The 20,974-nt window shown below is 51.5% G+C and overlaps 2 protein-coding genes and 1 non-coding gene across 3 annotated transcripts; 1 reads left to right on the forward strand and 2 right to left on the reverse strand.

The window, feature by feature from the left end:
• Positions 1-1,921: 1,921 nt before the first annotated feature.
• Positions 1,922-2,857, reverse strand: LOC136788513 (olfactory receptor 14J1-like). Its single transcript, XM_066987066.1, has one exon. The coding sequence runs from the start codon at positions 2,855-2,857 to the stop codon at positions 1,922-1,924; it is 936 nt and encodes a 311-aa protein (XP_066843167.1).
• An 8,966-nt stretch (positions 2,858-11,823) lies between these two features.
• On the forward strand, positions 11,824-12,979 carry LOC136788514 (olfactory receptor 14A16-like). The gene has a single exon (XM_066987067.1). The coding sequence runs from the start codon at positions 11,824-11,826 to the stop codon at positions 12,589-12,591; it is 768 nt and encodes a 255-aa protein (XP_066843168.1). The 3' UTR covers positions 12,592-12,979.
• Positions 12,980-16,400: 3,421 nt separating this feature from the next.
• TRNAV-CAC (transfer RNA valine (anticodon CAC)) lies at positions 16,401-16,473 on the reverse strand. The gene has a single exon. It is a non-coding gene; the product is annotated as a tRNA-Val (tRNA).
• Between the last annotated feature and the right edge of the window lie 4,501 nt (positions 16,474-20,974).

The following is a 20,974-nucleotide window of genomic DNA, read 5'->3' on the forward strand; positions in this document are numbered from 1 at the left end:
TGAGGTTTACCTTCCCAAAAGGATGACTGTAAATTAAGTATTTTATCCTGATTGATAGGAAATTATAAGTATTAAGATAAGTATTATTCCGTATGATCCTAATTCAATGATAAATGATGAGGAGCTTGCTACAGAAACAATTAGGCAGACTGCTAATAGATGGGCAAGCTTGAACTCAATGAAGCTCAAAGCAGCAACTGGGTCAGTGAGAGTGGTCTGAAAGATCAAAGGGTAAGGGGAGGGCAAACCAGGAGAACCATGGGAAGTGCATAGGTCCAGACAGGCAGCTGGAAAGGGGACATTCAACAGGGATTGTTTATTCGAGATGGGTGGAAGTACCTGGAAGATGAGGGAGTACACCATGATGGACAAAGCAATGACAATGCAAGTACAGGTGAACATCAGTATTTCTTCTCCTGTGATGAATATAGATCCTGAAAATTCACCTGAAGAAGGATGTAGGTCACTGGTGAAGGAACTGTCTTTTTGTGCCATCACCAACGCGGATTACAAAAACACTTCCACACATAACGGTAATATGTCCTACCCCATCTTTGTTGTTCTGTGGGGCAGGGGAGAGGGAGCTGACAGCCAAGGGACGCATGTGGGTGTGGAAGGTGGGGCTCATCAGAGACAAGGAGTCAAGTGTGGGGGAGGGCAGGAGAAGCAGCCCAAGGGGTGGTGCTGCTTGTGAGCACATATTTGTGCCAGCAGCCTGAGTGGGCAGCAGCTGTGTGAACGTGAGGGAAGGCCAGGGAGCTCATGCCAAGAGCGCTCCTGCCAGCAGAGACAAGGCCGGGGCTGAGGGCAAGGGGAGAGGCAGGCTCAGGGCAGGGGGCTGCAAGGGCCCTCAGCAGATGTGCTGGCTGGCATGCACTGGGAGGTCCTGGCGTGCATCAGAGAGCAGCAAGGAGGGCGCTGGAGAGTACCAGGGCGAGATGGGTGGCAGAGCCCCATGCAGGAGCTGGCTGGGGGTCCCCTCGTCTGCAGCCACTGCATGGAGTGTGGCAGGAGGAGGGCAGGCAAGACTTGTGGCCACAGTGCAGAGCATTGGGCCTGGACTCTCCGTGATCGCCTTGCAGGTCCTGGCGGCTGCGGTGAGGGGACGAATGCCCTGGGCCCCCTTCATGCTCTGCCCAGGCTAGCAAGGGCCCAGAGCGGCCTCCTCTCCCCTGCCCCTGCAGCTCTGGGCTCCCTTCCCCAGCCCTGGCTCTGCAGCACCAAGCCCTGCTGGGAGCCCTCCCCTGCATGCTCCCACCGCTCCCTGACGCTGCTGTTGCCCTCTGCCGGGCACTGCCCAACCCAGCCCAGCCCCTGCCCACCCCTCCCCACCTCCCTGCCTTCTCCCCAACCCAGCCCAGCCGAGCCCAGCAGCCCAGCAGCCCAGGCTGGGCTGGCCCCAGGGCAGTGCCCACCGCAGGCTGCTGCAGGGCTCTGGGCCCGGCCACCACAGTCCCAGCCCCTTGCAAGACACCGCAGCTGCTGGGACAAAGGCGGCTCTGGGCCTCCCCAGCAGCCCCCAGGCTGGGGCCAGCTACAGCTCAGGAAATAGAGGTACATGAGGCTGCATTCTGCCCCACTGAGTAGTGAGGGGCAGCCCCTGGGGTCTTGGCCCTTAGCCCCTCCTCCGTGCTGGAGTTGCTCCCCCTGCTGCAGAGGAGATGGGAAGAGACAGGCCATGAGACCAGTGAATATCTCATGGCTTCTTTATTGACTTTCTCTGCACAGGAAGATTGGTTCTTAAAGTACCGTAGATGATTGGGTCAAAACAAAAATCAACAGGTAGGAGGATAAGAAGAAACTTCTTTAAATAAAAATAATACTATCACATGTTGGAAAAAGTAATAATAAAGACAATTTCAAAATATTTTTCTAACATTTTGTGAGAAACCTTGTTACTACTGTTAACATGATGGGCATATTACCAATGCTGAAGAAGCACGTATGCAAATAATTTCCTTACTGCATTCTTCAGTTCCTGGTTCCTCATGCTATAGATGAGGGGGTTCACTGCTGGAGGCACCACCGAGTACAGAAATGACACCAGCAGGTCCATGGATGGGGAGGAGATAGAGGGTGGCTTCAGGTAGGCAAAGAAGCCAGTGCTCACAAAGAGGGAGACCACGGCCAGGTGAGGGAGGCACATGGAAAAGGCTTTGTGCCGGCCCTGCTCAGAGGGCATCCTCAGCACGGCCTTGAAGATTTGCACATAGGACACCACAATGAAAACAAAACAACCAAATGTTAAAGAAAGACTAAAGACGAGTAGCCCAACTTCCCTGAGGTAGGCATGTGAACAAGTGAGCTTGAGGATCTGGGGGATTTCACAGAAGAACTGGTCGACTGCATTGCCTTGGCAGAGGGGCAGGGAAAATGTATTGGCCGTGTGCAGGACAGCATTGAGAAAGCCACTGCCCCAGGCAGCTGCTGCCATCTGGGCACAAGCTCTGCTGCCCAGGAGGCTCCCGTAGTGCAGGGGCTTGCAGATGGCTACGTAGCGGTCGTAGGCCATGACAGTGAGGAGGGAATACTCTGCTCCAAGCAAGAAGAATAAAAAGAAGACCTGGGCAGCACATCCTCGACAGGAGATTGCCCTGTTGTCCCAGAGGGAATTGGCCATGGCTTTGGGGACAGTGGTGGAGATGGAGCCCAGGTCGAGGAGGGCGAGGTTGAGGAGGAAGAAGTACATGGGGGTATGGAGGCGGTGGTTGCAGGCTACAGCTGTGAGGATGAGGCCGTTACCCAGGAGGGCAAACAGGTAGATGCCCAGGAAGAGCCCGAAGTGCAGGAGCTGCAGCTCGCGTGTGTCTGCAAATGGCAGGAGGAGGAACTCACTTACTGAGCTGATGTTGGGCATGGGGTCCTTCCCAACGAGGAAGAAACATAAATCAAGTCAACATACCTGGAAAAAAAAAAAAAAACAAAAGCTTTAATAAAGAAGAAGACATACCTGAGAAAAACTAGTTCCATTTCTCATATAACCCTCCTGAAAACAATTTTCCCCTTTCAGGCAGATATTTAGCAGGTTGCTTTCATGAGCTCTGCTTGATGTTGCCTGAGGGTGTCCCTGGGAGCAGGGATTCTGCTGTGGGCAATGCAGGAATCAGTCTTGCCCCACAGCCAGAGGTAAAGTGGAACATGGGGTAATCTCAGATTCAATCACCTGATAATAAAGAACATTTCCATATTGCTACTCATAATTCACCCAACTGCACGGCAGGGCTGTGAGGATTTATTCTTTTGTTTTCTGTCTAGCTGCCCACCCTATCCTGAGGACTTTTTCTAAGACATAAATCCTGGGCATTTCAAGTGAAACCTTGTGGATCCTCAGACACAAGGGGATGGAGCCTTCAATGCAGCATCCCTCAGAGAGAACAGGCAAAGCTGGTCTCATTTGACCTGTGCTGGCAACACTTTGTGGTGCAGGACAATTGCACTCAGAGGTTCATAGAGGCACAGATTCATAGAATATCCTGACATGGAAAGGACCCACAAGGATAACCAAATCCCAGCCCTGAATCGGTACATGAACACCCAAAAACTGGTCCATATGCCTGAGGGGGTTGTCCAAATGTTTGTTGAATTCTGGCAACCTCAGTGCTGTGACCACTTCCCTGTGGTGCCTGTTCCAGTGCCTACAAAACCATGACAATGGTGGGAGTAAAGGAATCCAGGTTCAAAGGGCACATCTCCAGACCCCGCACCCTGTCCCTGTACCCCCCTACCAGCCAAGCACACCGAGGGCTCACTCCATGTGCATCTGAAAGCCCCATCCCCTGCCAGCCTGGAAACAAGAACAGCAGCAGCACGGCCAGGTGGAGAAGCCAGGAGGAATGCCAGCGTGCTGCTGCCACAGGAGGCAAGGCCAAGGTGGGACAGACACTCAGCAGACCCTCCTCTGCTGCAGCTCTGCCTGCAGAGGAGGCAGCTCCTGCTGGGGACACCGGAGGCTTGAGGGCAGAGGCTCTGCTGGTGGGAGAGGAGATCAAGGGGTGTCCCAGGGAAGGCACCTGCCCTGCAGGGGATGGCAGGGAGGTGCCTGAGCCCTCCCTTGCACAGCATTTCTGGCAGTAGCTCCCTCTCACCACCTGCCCATGTCCCTGCTGCGTGCCCATGTCCCTGCTGGGAGCTGGTTCTGTGTCCCCATTTATCCTCTCTGTCCATACTCACAGACCCCATCCCTGCCTCCCCTCCACTGCAGGAATCTGAAAGCTACAGAATGCAGCCATACCCTTCAAGTAGCCCCTGCCTTGGTGTTCCTTTTGAACAAATCAGATCATAAATTCCATTCTCTGCAGCATCTTCCACTCTCTGCTGGAGTAACAGAGAGAACTATCCAGAAGATGATATCAGGCATCAGATATGCCAGCTGTAGGAGACCTCTCTGGGAACCGCATGTGCATTGCCCTCATGCCAGAGACTCATGGTGCCAACAGCCTGTAGATCTGTCCTGCCACAAGCTGCCCTCTGTTGTTGCGCTCCTCACTGCCTCCAAGCCCTCTCTCCTTCTCTCCTCTCCCTGTGCCACCTGTGGTCAGAGCCCCCAGCCCTGCTGCGCTGTGCAGAGGAGCTGCTCCTGGGCAGAGCTGTCTCTCTGCAGTGCTGCCCGCTTGCCAGGAGCTCCCCTTGGTCCCAGGAGCCCGGCCCAGCTCAGCAGCACAGCACCTCACCATAACATCACTCGTTGGGCTCCCTCGAGGTGTCCCCAAGGCCTCAGGGCTGACAGCTCCTGAAGGCAGCAGGGTCTCTCCTGGGGTGTGGTGTTTGAAGCAGACTGAAGTCATCACCGACTGCTCCTCTCTGAACATGGGAGAGACGCATTTTAGAAGTGTGATTTGTGCTGTTAGAGTCTGGTTGTCAAGCATGTTGTGCTTTAACCTGGCAGGCACCTCAGCACCACACAGCTCACCCTCACGCCCCAAAAGCTCACATGTTGAGATAAGGACAGTTTGATAGGACAGAAAAAGAAGAGAGAATAATGATGATGATGATAATAATATGTACAAAGCGAGGATGCACAATGCAATTGCTCACCACCGTGCTGAACGATGCCCAGCCCGTGCCTCTGCAGTGGCCCCCTTGACCATGGCCAGCCTGCATCAGGATCCAGTGTGCCAGTCTCTTATTTTTTTTTCAGTGCAAAATCATATTTCAGAAGGATTTGGTACATGTTCTTCCCTTTCTCAAGAACAGCCTCTGCTTTCTAACCCCACATAATGATGCCATCAACGTACTGCTGCTGTTCAGGAGTTTCCCCCAGTTCCAGGGCGGTCTGAATCAGTCCATGGCAAATGGTAGGGCTGTGTTTCCACCCCGGGGAGTTGATTTCAGGTGGACTGGACTCCCCTCCAAATTAAAGCAAACTGTGGCCTGCATGCTGCTGGCAAAGGAATGGAGAAAAATGCTTTAGGGATATTAACTGTGGCATAGCAGTAGGCTGCCTTTGACTCCAGTTTGTATCGAACGGGGAGGGAGATATCATCAGGGATGCAGGGGATAAGGTACGGGATGACATGCCATCCCACTCATGCCAGCTGAACACCAGAGCCGGCAAAGGATGCCCAGAGCCTAGAGAGGGAACAGAGCTTAACAGGAGAGCTACCGTAGGCCCACATGGAAGAGTTAAAGTTGTCCCATCCAGAAACGCAGACACACTGGGAGCCCAACTCAAATGTCTCTATGTAAATGCACGCAGCATGGGAAATAACCAAGGGGAACTGGAGGTGTGTGTGCGGTTGCAGGGTTATGATCTCATTGCAATGACTGAGACATGGCGGGACATCTCCCATGACCGGAATGTGGCCATGGACAGCTTTGTGATTTTCGTGAGGACAGGCCAGGAAGGCGAGGTGGTGGAGTTGCTCTTTATGTCAGTGAGCAACTGGAATGTATGCAGCTCTGCCTAGGTGGGGACAAAGTGCAAGTCGAGAGCCTATGGGTGAGGATCAAAGGGCAGGCCAACAGGGGTGACAGTGTGGTGGGTGTTTACTACAGGCCACCGGATCAGGAAGAGGAAGTGGATGAGGCCTTCTGTAGGCAGCTGCAAGTTGCCTCACGTTCTCAGGCCCTGCTTCTTATGGGGAACTTTAACCACCCAGATATTTGCTGGGGAGACAACACAGCTCAGAACAAACGGTCCAGGTGGTTGTTGAAGACCATGGCAGATAACTTCTTGATGCAGGAAGAAAGCAAGCCAACAAGGAGAAGGGCACTGCTGGACCTGGCACTAACAAACAGAGATGGTCTAGTTGGAAACATGAAGGTTGAGGGCAGTCTCAGCTGCAGTGATCGTGGGATGTTGGAGTCCAAGATCCTGCGAGGAGGAATCAGGGCAAAAGGAGGACTGCAACCCTGGATTTCAGGAGAGTTAACTTTGACCTCTTCAGGGACCTAATTGGAAGAATCCCCTGGGCCAGGGCCCGAGAGGGGAAGGTAGTCCAGGAGAGCTGGCTAATATATACAAGCACCACTTCCTCCAACCTCAGGGTTGGTACATCCTTACAATAAAGAAGTCGAGCAAGGGATCAGGAGAACTGCATGGATGGACAAGGAGCTCTTGGGAAAACTTAAACAGAAGAAGAAAATGTACATGATGTGGAAGAAGGAACAGACGACTTGGGTGGAATTTAGGAACATTGTCAGAGAATGCAGGGATGCAATGAGGAAGGCCAAAGCCCAGTGAGAATTACACTTAGTGAGAGACATCAAGGATAACAGGAAGGGCTTCTTCAAATACATCAGCAGCAAAAGGAAGACTGAGGAAAATGTGAGTGCTCAGCTAAAGGAGGTGGGTACCTTGGTGATGGCGGATACAGAGAAGGCGGAGTTACTGAATGCCTTCATTGCTTTGGTCTTCACTGCTAAGGCTAGAACCCAAGCACTACTGAGCCTGGAAACAAGAGGGAAAACCTGGAGGGAAGAAGACTTTCCTCATGTTGAAGGGGATTGGCTTATAGGTTATTTAGGCAAGGTAGACACCCAGAAATCTGTGGGTCCCCATGGGATGCACCTGAGGGTGCTGAGGGAACTGGCAGGCGTTATTGCTAAGCCACTCTCTATCATTTTCAAAATGTCTTGGAGAACAGGAGAGGTGCCTGAGGACTGGAAGAAAGCCAACATTACTCCAGTCTTCAAGGAGGGCAAGAAGGAAGACCCAGGCAACTACAGGCCGGTCATCCTCACCTCCACCCCTGGAAAAGTGATGGAGCAGCTCATCCCTGAGGCCATCTCTAAGCACATGGAGGAAAAGAAGGCAATCAGAAGCAGTCACCATGGATTCATCAAGGGGAAGTTGTGTTTAACCCACCTGGTAGCCTTCTACAATGAGATGACTGGATGGATGGATGAGGGGAGAGCAGTGGATGTTGTCTACCTTGACTTCAGCAGGGCTTTTGACACTGTCTCCCATAACATCCTCCTGGGCAAGCTCCAGAACTGTGGGATCCATGAGTGCACAGTGGGGTGGATCAAGAACTGGCTGGATGGCAGAGCTCTGTGTTGTGCTCAACAGTGTCAAGTCTAGTTGGAGGTCTGTGGCTCGTGGTGTCTCCCAGGGGTCAGTACTGGGTCCAGTGCCATTCAACTTATTCATCAATGATCTAGATGAAGGGACGGAGTGCACCCTAAGCAAGTTTGTGGATAATACAAAGCTTGTCAAGGTGGCTGACACATCAGAAGCCTGTGCGGCCACTCACAAGGACCTGGACAGGCTGGAGAGTTGGGCAGAGAGGAACCTCACAAGGTTCAACCAGGGCAAGTGCAGGGTCCTGCACCTGGGGAGGAACATCCCCGGGCACCAGTACAGGTTGGGGGCTGACCTGCTCGAGGGCAGCTCTGCAGAGGGGGACCTGGGTGTCATGGTGAAGTTAACCATGAGCCAGCAATGTGCCCTTGTGGCCAAGAAGGCCAATGGGATCCTAGCCTGCATCAGGAGGAGATGGACAGCAGTTCGAAAGAGGTGATCCTCCCCTTCTGCTCAGCCCTGGTGAGGCCACACTTGGAGTACTGTGTCCAGTTCTGGGCTCCCCAGTACAAGAGGGACATAGAACTTCTAGAGAGGGTCCAGTGTAGAGCCACAAAGATGATTAAGGTATTGGAGCATCTGTCCTGTGAGGAAAAACTAAGCAAGCTGGGTCTGTTTAGCCAAGAGAAGAGGAGACTGAGAGGGGATCTTATCAGCCTTTATAAATACTTGAGGGGACAGTGTAAAGTGGATGGAGCCAAACTCTTCTCAGTGGTGGTGAGTGATAGGACAAGGGGTAATGGGTATAAATTGAATGACAGGAGATTTCATTGTCATATGAGGAAGAAATTCTTTACAGTTTGGGTGACAGAGCACTGGAATAGACTACCCAGAGAGGCTGTGGAGTCTCCTTCTTTGGAGATATTCAAAATCCACCTGGATGCAATCCTGTGTAACATGCTCTAGGTGAGCCTGCTTGAGTAGGGGGGTTGGACTAGATGATCTCTGGAGGGCCCTTCCAACCACAACCATTCTGTGATTCTGCAAAATAAGTAAAAAGATGTTGTGTTGTTGTTCTTCTCGGGTTGTAAGAAGTCTTCATTTTCAGAATTTTGTAGCTTGTCTAGAAGATTTATGATTGTTTTCATAGGTCTGGGACATGTCCCAGCAAGATGAGGATGTTCCTTCTATGCAAATAGAAATTTATATAGATATTTCCAAAAATGCATGTCCTTCCAATAACATAAATTGAGGTACTATATCCCCCAAACATATTTATCTTGGCATATTTCAGATCTACGTTTCATATTTAAATGGATTTGAGAGCAATAAAGTCTTTAGAGGTTGAACAGATCCTGCCTTTACTTCTTTGCCATTGGGCTACAGCTGCTAGCAGTTTCCTCATATCGTCTCTGTTTATGACCCAGAGAAATCTGACACCACAAATGTCACTCAAATGTCACTCTGGCACCTCCAATGTCACCAGGGGTCTGCATCTGAACATCTCCCTCCTGCCTTCCACCTCCATTAAATGTGCTGGGAGCTGAGACACGCAGCAGACATGCAGATGTCTGGTTTGTGCCCACCTGAACAAACGCAAGAGGAATCCCAACTCCTGTGGGCTTGTGTGAGGCATGGGAGAGGCAGCTAATACCCCTTCTAGCCTGTGGACTGCAAACAAAGAATGAGATGCCTTGGTTGACTCAGATGAAAAACTTCCCTCGTCAGGGGGAAGGCAGATCCCTCCCTGTCCTTGCCTGGGTGTTCTGCCTAAAACCAGGACATGGAAAGGTGATTCTTGGACCTCACACTTTTTCTGATATGAGGAACGACAGTGCTGGAAATGAGTTTTCTTCCCTAGTGGAGGGAAGGAACATCAGTGATTACTTCAGTCTGTTTCAAAGTCGATTCCCCTGGAGGCCCAGGGACTTGTCAAGAGCTCCCTGTGCTGCTGAGCTGGGCCGGGATCCTGGGACCAAGGGGAGCTCCTGGCAAGCGGGCAGCGCTGCAGAGAGACAGCTCTGCCCACGAGCAGCTCCTCTGCACAGCGCAGCAGGGCTGGGGGCACTGCCTGCAGGGGACAAGGGCGGCTGAGAGAAGGGAGGGAGATGTTAAAGGCAGTGTGGGGGGAGGCTGCTGAGAGCTCAGTGTTGGAGAAATCTTCCCAGCCCTGAACAGGGTAAGTGTCTGGCTGCAGGGCAATACAGCTGTTGATCCTGGTGCCATCTCCAGATTTGCTGGCAAATCCCACAGCCTATGGGATCTTTCAGGAGGACTCAGGAGGAGTTTTTTTGGATAACAGAAGAATGACAAGCTCTAGATTACCTGGGGGTAATCTAATCTAATCTAATCGAATTTGGGCAGGGATTACCTGCCCAAACTGTCAGAGGGACAGGACATGAGGGTTCCTTCTCACAGGGCCAGCTCCAGGCTGTGCAGCCGGGGTGCAGGCAGGGGTGCCCAGGGCTGTGGTGCAGAGCAGGGTCCCTGCTGTGCCCCAGGGGCTGTGTGCAGGGGCAGGGCCTCTGCCGCCTGCCAGGCTCAGCACCCAACCTGCCCGGGGAGCTGCCCAGGGAGATGCAGGAAGAAGCTGTGGGTGGAAGGAACCCTCCTGGCAGGGCAGGGCAGGGAAGGGCAGTGCAGATTCCTGCTGGTGCCCAGCGGCTGGTACCTGTTGCAGCCTGCTCACAGCTTCACAGCACCCCTGTGACATGTCAGAAGGGAATCTTCAAGAGGAAGGTCACAGAAAGGGATTCTTGAAGTGAGTTGTTCTGTGCTTTGAGTTTTCTCATGCAAATGCTCCTGAAAAGTACCCTGGGACCAGAGGTCTTCAGGGCAGAGCTGAGCGTATAATGTGTCGGACTGGGTCTGTGAGCACTGGCAGAGAGGAGATGCTCCCAGGCAGCAGAGACCTGGCAGGGATGGAAAGGGAACTGCTGCCCGAAACACCAAGGGAGGGGGGAATTAAGTCACCCCCTGCCCTGCCTGCAGTGCAGGCACCTTCTCTGCAGCAACCCCCTGCTCTCCTCTGCCACCCAGAAAAGCTTCTGCCCTGAAGGCCGGTGGGTTCTCAGAACTGGTGGCAGACCAACTGCAGGGAGGAGAAATGCCCCAGTGCCATCTGTCTGTCCCTGTCCTGCCTCCCTTGGCAGGAGCACTGGGACAGTTCACCATATTTCCCCATCTGTCCTTGCCGTCTTTGTCCTCATTAAACCCCTGTGGGGTCTGGGCCCTGCAGTGTGTGGGGCTGGCAATGAGCTGGCCCACCCTGCAGGACACCCCATCTTCAGGACATCTCTCTCTTTCCCCGGGTGGTCCTGCTGGGCTGCAGGCTGCCGTCCACAAGGGCACAGCTCCCCCAAGGCAGCTTTGCTATCTAGGAGCCCGATGCAGAAGACAGCTCACTGCTAAGGTGATGGAAATGCTGCTGGATGGTGTCTGTGGGCATCTGCAATGAGCCCTCTGTGTCTTTGGCTGGGAGGGGAGAGCTGAGGTCCTCCTCAGGTACACCGACATGGGGCGGGGAGTTGTTGATTCGCACTTTCAGACTGGATTCCTCTGCTCTCAGCAGTGTCCAGGTTCTCCTCAGGGGAACATCTGGGTGTAATCATCCTCCCATCCTCAAAGAGCTGCCAGCACAGGGCACCTGAGCCTGGGACTGATGGACAGACTGGCTGTCCACCCTCGGCACTAAGAGACAGTCCCTTTGCCTCTCAGGACCCACAAGATTCCACTTTGATCACAGCAGATAGATTTATTTATTTATTTATTTATTTATTTATTTATTTATTTTTCCATAAAAGGACTCCTCATGTGTGGTGGGGCCACTAGAATAAGTCCAACAAAACAAAATTCTCACAGCTCTGCTCTGCAGCCAGGTTAACCTGGAGCAACAATGTTGAAACAATCTTCATTATAACAAGTGGATTAATTGAGGATCCCCCTGTGTTGCTCTTTACCAGTTGCTGTAGGGCAGGACTTGCTCTTCTGGAATCAAGAGCAGAGTCCTTGCTGTACTGTCAGTCTCAGCTTTATACAAACCAGAGCTCAAGGAAAAGGGAGCTGCACAAAGGTTTTCCTGAAAGGACACAGGTGTTGTGGTGGGTTTCTGTGAGAAATGGAGTAGGTTTGCTCAGAGAAATCTACCCTGTATTTCTCCACTTTGGACAGGCCTTTGTTCCCAGAAGAAGCAAATGTCCAACAGCAGCTTCCCCACAGAGTTCCTCCTCCTGCCATTCGCAGCCACCCGCGAGCTGCAGCTCCTGCACTTCGGGCTCTTTCTGGGCATCTACCTGGCTGCCCTCCTGGGCAACGGCCTCATCCTCACAGCCGTAGCCTGCGACCACCGCCTCCACACCCCCATGTACTTCTTCCTCCTCAACCTCGCCCTCCTCGACCTGGGCTCCATCTCAACCATTGTCCCCAAAGCCATGGCCATTGCTTTGTGGGACACAAGGACCATCTCCTACTCAGGATGTGCTGCCCAGGTCTTTTTTCTCTTCTTCTTGCTTGGAGCAGACTATTCCCTTCTCACCATCATGGCCTATGACCGCTATGTTGCCATCTGCAAACCCCTGCACTATGGGACAATAATGGACGGCAGAACTTGTGTCAACCTGGCAGCAGCTACCTGGGGCAGTACTTTTCTCTATGCTGTGCTGCACACTGCCAATACCTTTTCCCTCCCCCTCTGCCAAGGCAATGCCCTGGACCAGTTCTTCTGTGAAATCCCCCAGATCCTCAGGCTCTCCTGCTCAGATGCCTACCTCAGAGAATTTGGGGTAATTGCGGTTAGTCTTTCTTTAGCTTTTGGGTGTTTTGTTTTCATTGTGCTGTCCTATGTGCAGACCTTTAGGGCTGTGCTGAAGATGACCTCTGAGCAGGGCCGGCGCAAAGCCTTTTCCATGTGCCTCCCTCACCTGGCCGTGGTCTCCCTGTTCATCACCACTGGCACAGTTGCCTACCTGAGGCCCCCCTCCATCTCCTCCTCATCCCTGGATCTGGTGGTGGCAGTTCTGTATTCAGTGGTGCCTCCAACACTGAACACCCTCATCTACAGCATGAGGAACCAGGAGCTGAAGGATTCCCTGAAGAAACTGATTCTGTTGGCAGTACTTCAGCAGGACTAAGCCACCCATATTTATTCACTTTGTTGTTGTTGTTGTTGGTTGGTTGGTTGTTTTCTCAGGCAACTCTTGTGCTTTGGACATTTTTCTCTGACTACCCTGTTTGAACATGAATGTCTGGATTTGTCTCTCTCCTCCAGAAGTACAAACCCAGTCCCTCTGTCCCAGAAGCCATCTTTAAATGTACTTATGTCAGAGCTGTACTCCTTTTTCACCTCTCTGGAATAAAAGGGGATGTCTTCAGTGCTGTGTCTGAACTTTGAGATCTTTTTCCTTCTTCTGGAGTCATGAATACTCTCAAGAAATTGCACCCTAAAAGGGCCTGCTGTTAAGCTTGTGTTCTCCATGTGCGGATGAGATCATTGGGTGATTTGCTAGAGAATGTGGGCTGGACTCAGCCCTCACTTGTGGGTGCCCAGAGCCACTGGAGATGGGAATGGTCAGGACATATCTGCTTGGGACTGCCCAGCATGTGACAGGGCTCGTGTCAGATGCTGATGTCCCACTGCCTCCTGCCCAGGAGAGCACAGAAGAGCACAGGGATTAGGGCCTAGGATCTGATCCAATATGGGGAGAACACGGCCCATGGTGTGCTCACACTCCATGTTGCATCCTGCCCCCAGCATGTTTGCACTCCCCAGTGTGAACACCCTCAGTGTGCACACTCACCCCATGAGGTGCACACACCGTAGCTATGAGTCCAGGCTCAACAAGAGGCTCTGCTCCATGGGCTCCAGGACTCAAACTAGCATGGTGTCCCACAGAAAAATTCTCAGTAAAGCTGTTGGTCATTACAGAATCACCCAATAGTGAGGACTGGAAGAGTCGAGTCCAAGCTCTTCCCCTTCGAGCATCATTTGCTGGAGCAGGATTTCCAGGACTGCATCTACACATCTTCTGAGTATCTCCAAGGAAGGAGACTCCAAAACCTCTGTGAGTGGCCAGTTTCAGTGATCTGTACTGCTGCTTGGGGTTATTCCTCTCTAGGTGCAGGACCCTGCACTTGCCCTTGTTGACCTTCATGAGGTTCCTCTCAGCCCAACCCCTTGAGGTCCCTCTGAATGGCAGCACAGGCCTCTGGGGTATCACCTGCTCCTCCCAGCTTGATGTCGTCAGCAGACTTGCTGAGGGTGCCCTCCGTTCCATTGTCCACATCTCTGATAAAATTATATAAAATCAATAAATTGAACAACACTGGACCCAGTACTGACCCCTGGGGAACAGTACAGGCCACCAGCTACGTTCTGCACCACTGCGCATAACACTCTGTCCTGGTTTTAGTTGGGATAATTTTCCTCCTAGTAGCTGTTAGGGTGCTGTGTTTTGGATTAGGATGAGAAGAGCGCTGATAACATGCTGATGTTTTAATTGTTGCAGAGCAGTGTTTACACCAGGCCAAGGACTTTTCGGCTTCTCGCTCTGTCCTGCCAGCGAGCAGGCTGGGGGTGCAGCAGGAGCTGGGAGGGGACAGACCCAGGACAGCTGACCCAAACTGGCCAAAGGGGTATTCCATACCATCTGACGTCATGCTAAACAATATATAGGGGTGGCTGGCCGGGGTGGGGGGCCGGCTGCTCGGGGATAGGCTGGGCATCGGTCAGCGGGTGGTGAGCAATTGCATTGTGCATCACTTGTTTGTACACATTATTATTATTATTATTGTTGTTGTTGTTGTTGTTATTATTATTATTATTTTCCTTTCTTTCCTGTCCTAATAAACTGCCTTTAGCTCAACCCACAGGTTTTCATTTCTTTCTAATTCTCTCTCCCCATCCCAGAGAGGGAGGGAGGGCTGTGAGCGAATGGCTGTGTGGTGCTTAGCTGCTGGCCGGGTTAAACCATAACAGCTACATAAAATACAGCGAGATGACACATCAACAGCATTCCAGGAAGTTTGGCCTTGCCTCACATCATGGACACCAAATCAGAGAATTTGGACTCAAAGGTCAATATGTAAGTTGCTACTCTACTTTTGCCCTCATTTCAAAACCTCTTAGGTAGCAGCAGAAGAACAGTTTTGACCAGATAAGTAAGGAGAATCACAGAAGAACGTTGGGATAACTCCTGGATATCAACACTTGGAGAAGCTCGGCCTACTCCAGGAAGGTGTCACCCAAGAATTTGAATAGAAAAATCACAGAGAGAGACTCCGGACTCAGAAAACTAGATTGGTTAAAAGGGCCGGTATGGATTGGAACTATGTCAGGGTGGAGTTATCATAAAAAATCATTAAAAAAAAAAAAATCCTAAAAATACAGAACCAAATGTAATGGGGGTACCTCCCGGGAGGCACCCACCTCGATCTGTACATCGTATGAATTGCTAATAAATAAGAACGAAGGAGAGTCAATCTGATCTACTGAAAAGGCAATTCCAGGGTCGAACCAAAAAATATTGGAGGTGGCAGAAGCATAATTCCTTCAACACAAGCTGGCAGCAATGTGGTTCCTTCAACACGAGGTGGCAGCAGCACAATTCCTTCAATACAGGTGGCAGTAGCGTGATTCCTTCAGCTGCTGCCCTTGTCTCACTCCCAGAAGGTCATCGAGGTGCTGGAACATGTCCAAAGAAAGGCAACGAAGCTGGTGAAGGGTCTGGAGATCAAGTCTGATGAGGAGGCTGAGAGAGCTGGGGTTGTTTAGCTTGGAGAAAAGAATCATAGAGTCATAGAGTCATAGAATCATAGAATCATAGAATATCCCGAGTTGGAAGGGACCCATAAGGATCATCAAGTCCAACTCCTGGCACCACACAGGTCTGCCCAAAAGTTTAGACCATGTGACTAAGTGCACAGTCCAATCGCTTCTTAAATTCAGACAGGCTTGGTGCAGTGACTACTTCCCTGGGGAGCCTGTTCCAGTGTGCGACCGCCCTCTCGGTGAAGAACCTCTTCCTGATGTCCAGCCTAAACTTCCCCAGCCTCAGCTTCACACCATTCCCATGGGTCCTGTCACTGGTGATAACAGAGAATAGGTCACCTGCCTCTCCGCTCCCCCTCGCGAGGAAGTTGTAGACTGCGATGAGGTCCCCCCTCAGCCTCCTCTTCTCCAGGCTGAACAGGCCAAGTGACCTCAGCCGCTCCTCATATGTCTTCCCCTCTAGGCCCTTCACCATCTTCGTCGCCCTCCTCTGGACACTCTCCAGCAGTTTAATGTCCTTTTTGTACTGTGGTGCCCAGAACTGCACACAGTACTCGAGGTGAGGCCGCACCAGCGCAGAGTAGAGCGGGACAATCACTTCCCTCGACCGACTAGCAATGCTGTGCTTGATGCACCCCAGGATACGGTTGGCCCTCCTGGCTGCCAGGGCACACTGCTGGCTCATATTCAACTCGCTGTCAACCACAACCCCCAGATCCCTCTCTGCAGGGCTGCTCTCCAGCGTCTCATCACCCAGTGTGTACGCATAGCCAGGGTTGTCCCCTCCCAGGTGCAGGACCAGGCACTTGCTTTTGTTAAACTTCATGTGGTTGGTGATCTGGGCCCAGCTCTCCAATCTGTCCAGATGTCTCTTCAAGGCCTTTCCACCCTCATCCAAGTCCACAACTCCTCCAAGTTTAGTGTCGCCGGCAAATTTGCTCAGAACACCTTCTAGTCCTACATCCAAATCATTTCTAAAAACATTGAAGAGGACTGGCCCTAAAATGGAGCCTTGAGGGACCCCACTAGTGACCATCCGCCAGCCAGATGTGGCCCCATTTACCACAACCCTTTGAGCCCTGCCCGTCAGCCAATCGCTCACCCATTGTGTGATGTTTGTGCTTAGCCGTATGCTGGGCATTTTGCCCAGTAGGATCCTAAAAATTTCTACAGTGTTTCTGCCCGGTTTCGAACTGGGGACCTTTCGCATGTGGGGCGAACGTGATAACCACTACACTACAGAAACTGTCCTGTCAATCTTTCTTTCCCTGTCTGCTCAAGACCATCTTGTACTTTACAACTGCCTTAAAGGAGGTTTCAGTGAGCTGGGGATTGGGTTCTTCTCCCAAGCACCAAGTGATAAGACAAGAGGAAATGGCCTCAACTTGCACCGGGGAGGTTTAGATTGGTTATTAGGAGAAATTGCTTCACTGAAAGGGTGGTGCAGCGTTGGAATGGGCTGCCCGGGGAATAGTTGAGTCACCATCCCTGGAGGTGTTTAAGAAACGTGTAGATGTAGAGCTTAGTGACAAGGTTTAGTGCTAGGTTAAGGGTTGGACCACATGATCTTAGAGGTCTTTTCCAACCTCAGTCATTCAATGATTCTGTGGTTCAGCTGCACAGAGTTGTGCTGGAGAGCTGATCATGATGCAATATGGTATGGAAAATCCCTTTGGACAGTGGGGGTCAGCTGTCCTGCTTCTGTCCCCAGATCCGAAGCACAGCATCACACCAGCTACTGGGAAGGAAAATAACTCTATCCCAGCCAAAACTAGAAAAATATCTACCCCTTATTCCATAATATCTATGTCACTCTCAGGTCTCACTCTTCCCAATACAGTTACTCATTCTCTTCCTCATAAGTTACTCATCCGTTGATATGCACACACAGATATCATTGCCCTAATCTATGGGTTGACCCATGGATGATTCTGGACAGTAGATGTCCCATAGATGATTCTGGATCATTTCATGCTGAAACCAGCTCTGGTTCCATCACCGCTGCACATGTCCATTTCTGTCCAACATTATTCTCTAATTAACCTGGGTGACTCTTACCGTCATGCCACTGATGTGACATAGAGCAATCATAGGAGTGATGACATTCGGTATTATACAGTAATTAACATCAGCCCATTAACTCATGGGCTATCCCCGCCCAACATTAAATCCCCTTGAGGTACGCATCGGACCGCCCCATTCCTCTGCATCACCCACCCAAATGGGTTTGCCTTTGCCTGAGGCAGCAACATCCCAGACTCTTCCCCAGCATGTTTTTTACGTGCACGACAGGGACTTTATCCCCTTCTACAGCACGTAATGGGTTTGATTGGGCAGGTCCAGCTCGGTTGGCAGATCCCCTAGTGTTGACAAACCAGGTGGCCTTTGCCAGATGTGTATCCCAATTTTTGAACGTCCCAGCACCTTCAAGGTAGTCTTTAACAATCCAATGCATCCCTCGATTTTCCCTGGGGTTACGATATACCCACTCAATACCATGCTCTTTGACCCCAGTGTCTATAAGGTTGTTTGGGAAATGAGCCCCATCATCTGACTCAATTCTTTCTGGGGTGCCATGGCACCTTAAGACTTGCTTTATGAGGCCCAGGATAGAATTCCCGGGGGTGAAATGGGGCACAGGACATGCTTCCAGCCACCCGGTGGTTGCTTCCACCACTGTAGGCACGTGGTGGGTTTGTGGGAAGGGGATAAAACCAACCCTCCAGGCCTCCCCTGTTATTGTTAATATCTCCCTGGGGATATTAATGGGGTCTGAGTGGGGAAATTGGGGTTCTGGGTGGGAACTGGGGGCTCTGGGGATACTTGGGGGGGGGGAGATGGGTGTCCTGGAAAAGTAACAGGGAGCTTTGGGGTTCCCTGGGGATACTGGGGGTTTCTGGGGTAATGGGAGGAGTTTAGGGAATGGATCTTGGGGTGGTCCCAGGGGGTTCTGGGGATATCGGGCGGGGTCTGAGAGGGGAAGTGGGCATTCTGGTGTGGAAAAGTGGGAGTTCTGGGGGGAAAATGGAGGGCTTGGAGGATAGTGGGGGTAGATTTGGAGGGAAATGGAGGGTCCCAGGGATACTGGGGTGGGAAATGAGGTCCTGATGAGGTCCAGGGAGATGCTTGGGGTGGGGGGAGGGGGTCTGGGGATATGGGGAAGGGAGAGGTCTGAGGAGGGGAAATGGGGGATCGGGAGAAATGGAAGGCTCTGGGAGGCCCTGAGGGACTCCTGGGGGTGCTCTAGGGGATATTGAGGGAGTCTGAAGGGAATATGGGATCTGGGGGGTAAATGAGGGCACTGAAGGGGATTATAGAAGATTCTTGGGGGGACTGAGGATAATGAGATGTTTCCAGAGGGTAAATGGGTCATTCTGAGGGGTCCTGGAAATATTAGGAGGGTCTGGAGGAGCCTGAGGTTTCCTGGGTGCTCCCTCTTCATCCCATCCTTTGCTCAAAATCTTTGATTTTCCCCCCATTTTGCAGCCAGGCTCTGCCATGGTGGCGAGGAGCCCTTGGGGATATTGGGGACCCCCCCACGTGCTTCCTGAATGTGCCTTACCCCCCCCCCAAATGTCCTCCCCAAAATTCACACACACACATGTGGCCATACCAAGGGACAAGCAGAGCAGGGGGATCTTTGCTTTATTGCCCCCCCCCCCCCCTTACAATAGAGGCTTCAGCGCCCCAGGGCAGTGGCACCTTGGGGGAACTGCCCCCCAAGCCCTGCTTTAGGGGAGAAAAAAAGCACTTTTTGGGTCCTTTGAGATGAGAACACATGCTTTGGGTTGAGAAAAGCCAGTTTGGGGTTTTTGCAGCAGTTTGTGGTGAGAAAAGCAGGTTTCGGGTCACTCTGGAGGGGAACAGACAGTTTGGGGTGAGAAAAGCTGTTCTTGGGTCTGCTCGGAGAGGAAGCTCTCACTTTGTGGGGGGAAATGCCCTTCTTGGGATCCCTAACCCTAAAACCTAATGATAAACCCTAACCCTAACCCTAATCCTAACTCTAACTCTAAACCTAGACCTAACCTTAACCATAGCCCTAACCCTAACCCTAATCCTAACCCTAACCCTAACCCTAACCCTAACCCTAACCCTAACCCTAACCCTAACCCTAACCCTAACCCTAACCCTAACCCTAACCCTAACCCTAAGCCTAACCAAAGCCCTAACCCTAACCCTAACACGAACCCTAACACGAACCCTAACCCTAAAACCTAACCATAATCCTAACCCTAACCCTAACCCTAACCCTAGCCCTAGCCCCTAACCCTAACCCCTAACCCTAACCCTAACCCTAACCCCCTAACCCTCTAACCCTAACGCCCTAACCCTAACCCTAACCCTAACCCTAACCCCCTAACCCTAACCCTAACCCTAACCCTAACCCTAACCCTAACCCTAACCCTAACCCTAATCCAATATGGCCTCCCGGAAATCCAGTGCCCAAGAACTACATTTCCCAGCACTCCATGGAAAATGGAGCCTCGCAGCGTGCCGTAGGGCGCCATTGTTTGCTCTGTTACATTCCCGGTTCTGTTTTGTGTTTATGGAGGTTTTCCCCCCGTTTTGGGGGTTTCCCCTCAATTTCGGGTTTCCACCTCTCCATTTCAGGGTTCTTCCCCACAATTTTGGGGTTCCTTCCCCTAATTTGGTGCTTCGCCCCCCCAGTTTTGGGGTTCCCCCTCCATTTTGGGGATTCCCCCCCCCCCAATTCCAAGCCCCCCACAATTTTGGGGTCCCCCACCATCTATTTTTGGCCTGCCACCCTAATATTAAGGTTCTTTTCCCTAATGTTGGGGTTCTCACCACATTTTTGAGGTTCTTTCCCTTAACTCGGGGCTTCGCCCCCCGAGATCTGGGGCTTTAACCCCAATTTTGGAGTCCCCCACCCTCCTTTTTTGGGTTTCCCCCTAATATTAAGAGTTCTTCCGCCCAATTTTGGGGGATCCCACAATTTTGAGGTTCCTTCCCCTAACTTGGGGCTTCAACCCTTCTATTTTGGGGGGGCTCCCACCCTCTTATTTTGGCCTTCCGCCCTAATAGTAGGCCTAACCCCTAAGAACCCTGACCCCTAACCCTACGGCACCCACGGATCTAACCCTAACCCCTACCCCTAAAAACCCTACCCCTAAAAACCCTTACAGCCCTAACCCGATAAAATTTGCCACACTAAACCCCTGAAGACCTACGCCTAAAACCCCTAACCCTAAAAATTAAGACCCTCTAAACCCTAACCCAAAAAATTAAGACTCTCAAGGCCCTAACCCTGGAGACCCTAACCTTAAAAAAAAAAAAAAATTAAGACCTTAAAACCCTAACCCTAAATACCTGACCATAAATAAAACCCTAAGACCCTAACCCTAAAAACCCTATCAACACTAAAACCCCAAGAAACTCTAAAACCCTAACACACTAACCCCCAAACCCTAACCCTTATAACTCCAACCCTAACGACCTTAAAATCCTAACCCTAAACCCTGGAAACCCTAACCCTGAAACCCAACCCTAGTGCCTTAGCCCTGAAACCTTAAAACCCTAACACCTTGTTAGAAGCACTCTGTAACCAATAACATAGGCTCAGGCAAGGATCTCAGCGAGGTAGCATTTTTATTCACGATTGCAATGGCAGGCGTCCCACAAGCCACCTACTAGTTCCATAACACAGCTTATATAATTTTTTTTTCACTCTCGGTGACCAGGACCCTCCCCAGTTTCCCCATTGACTGGGTAATCCAGGTTCACAATCT

This window comes from Anser cygnoides, chromosome 38, assembly GCF_040182565.1.
Source record: "Anser cygnoides isolate HZ-2024a breed goose chromosome 38, Taihu_goose_T2T_genome, whole genome shotgun sequence".
In the NCBI taxonomy this organism is placed as follows: domain Eukaryota; kingdom Metazoa; phylum Chordata; class Aves; order Anseriformes; family Anatidae; genus Anser; species Anser cygnoides.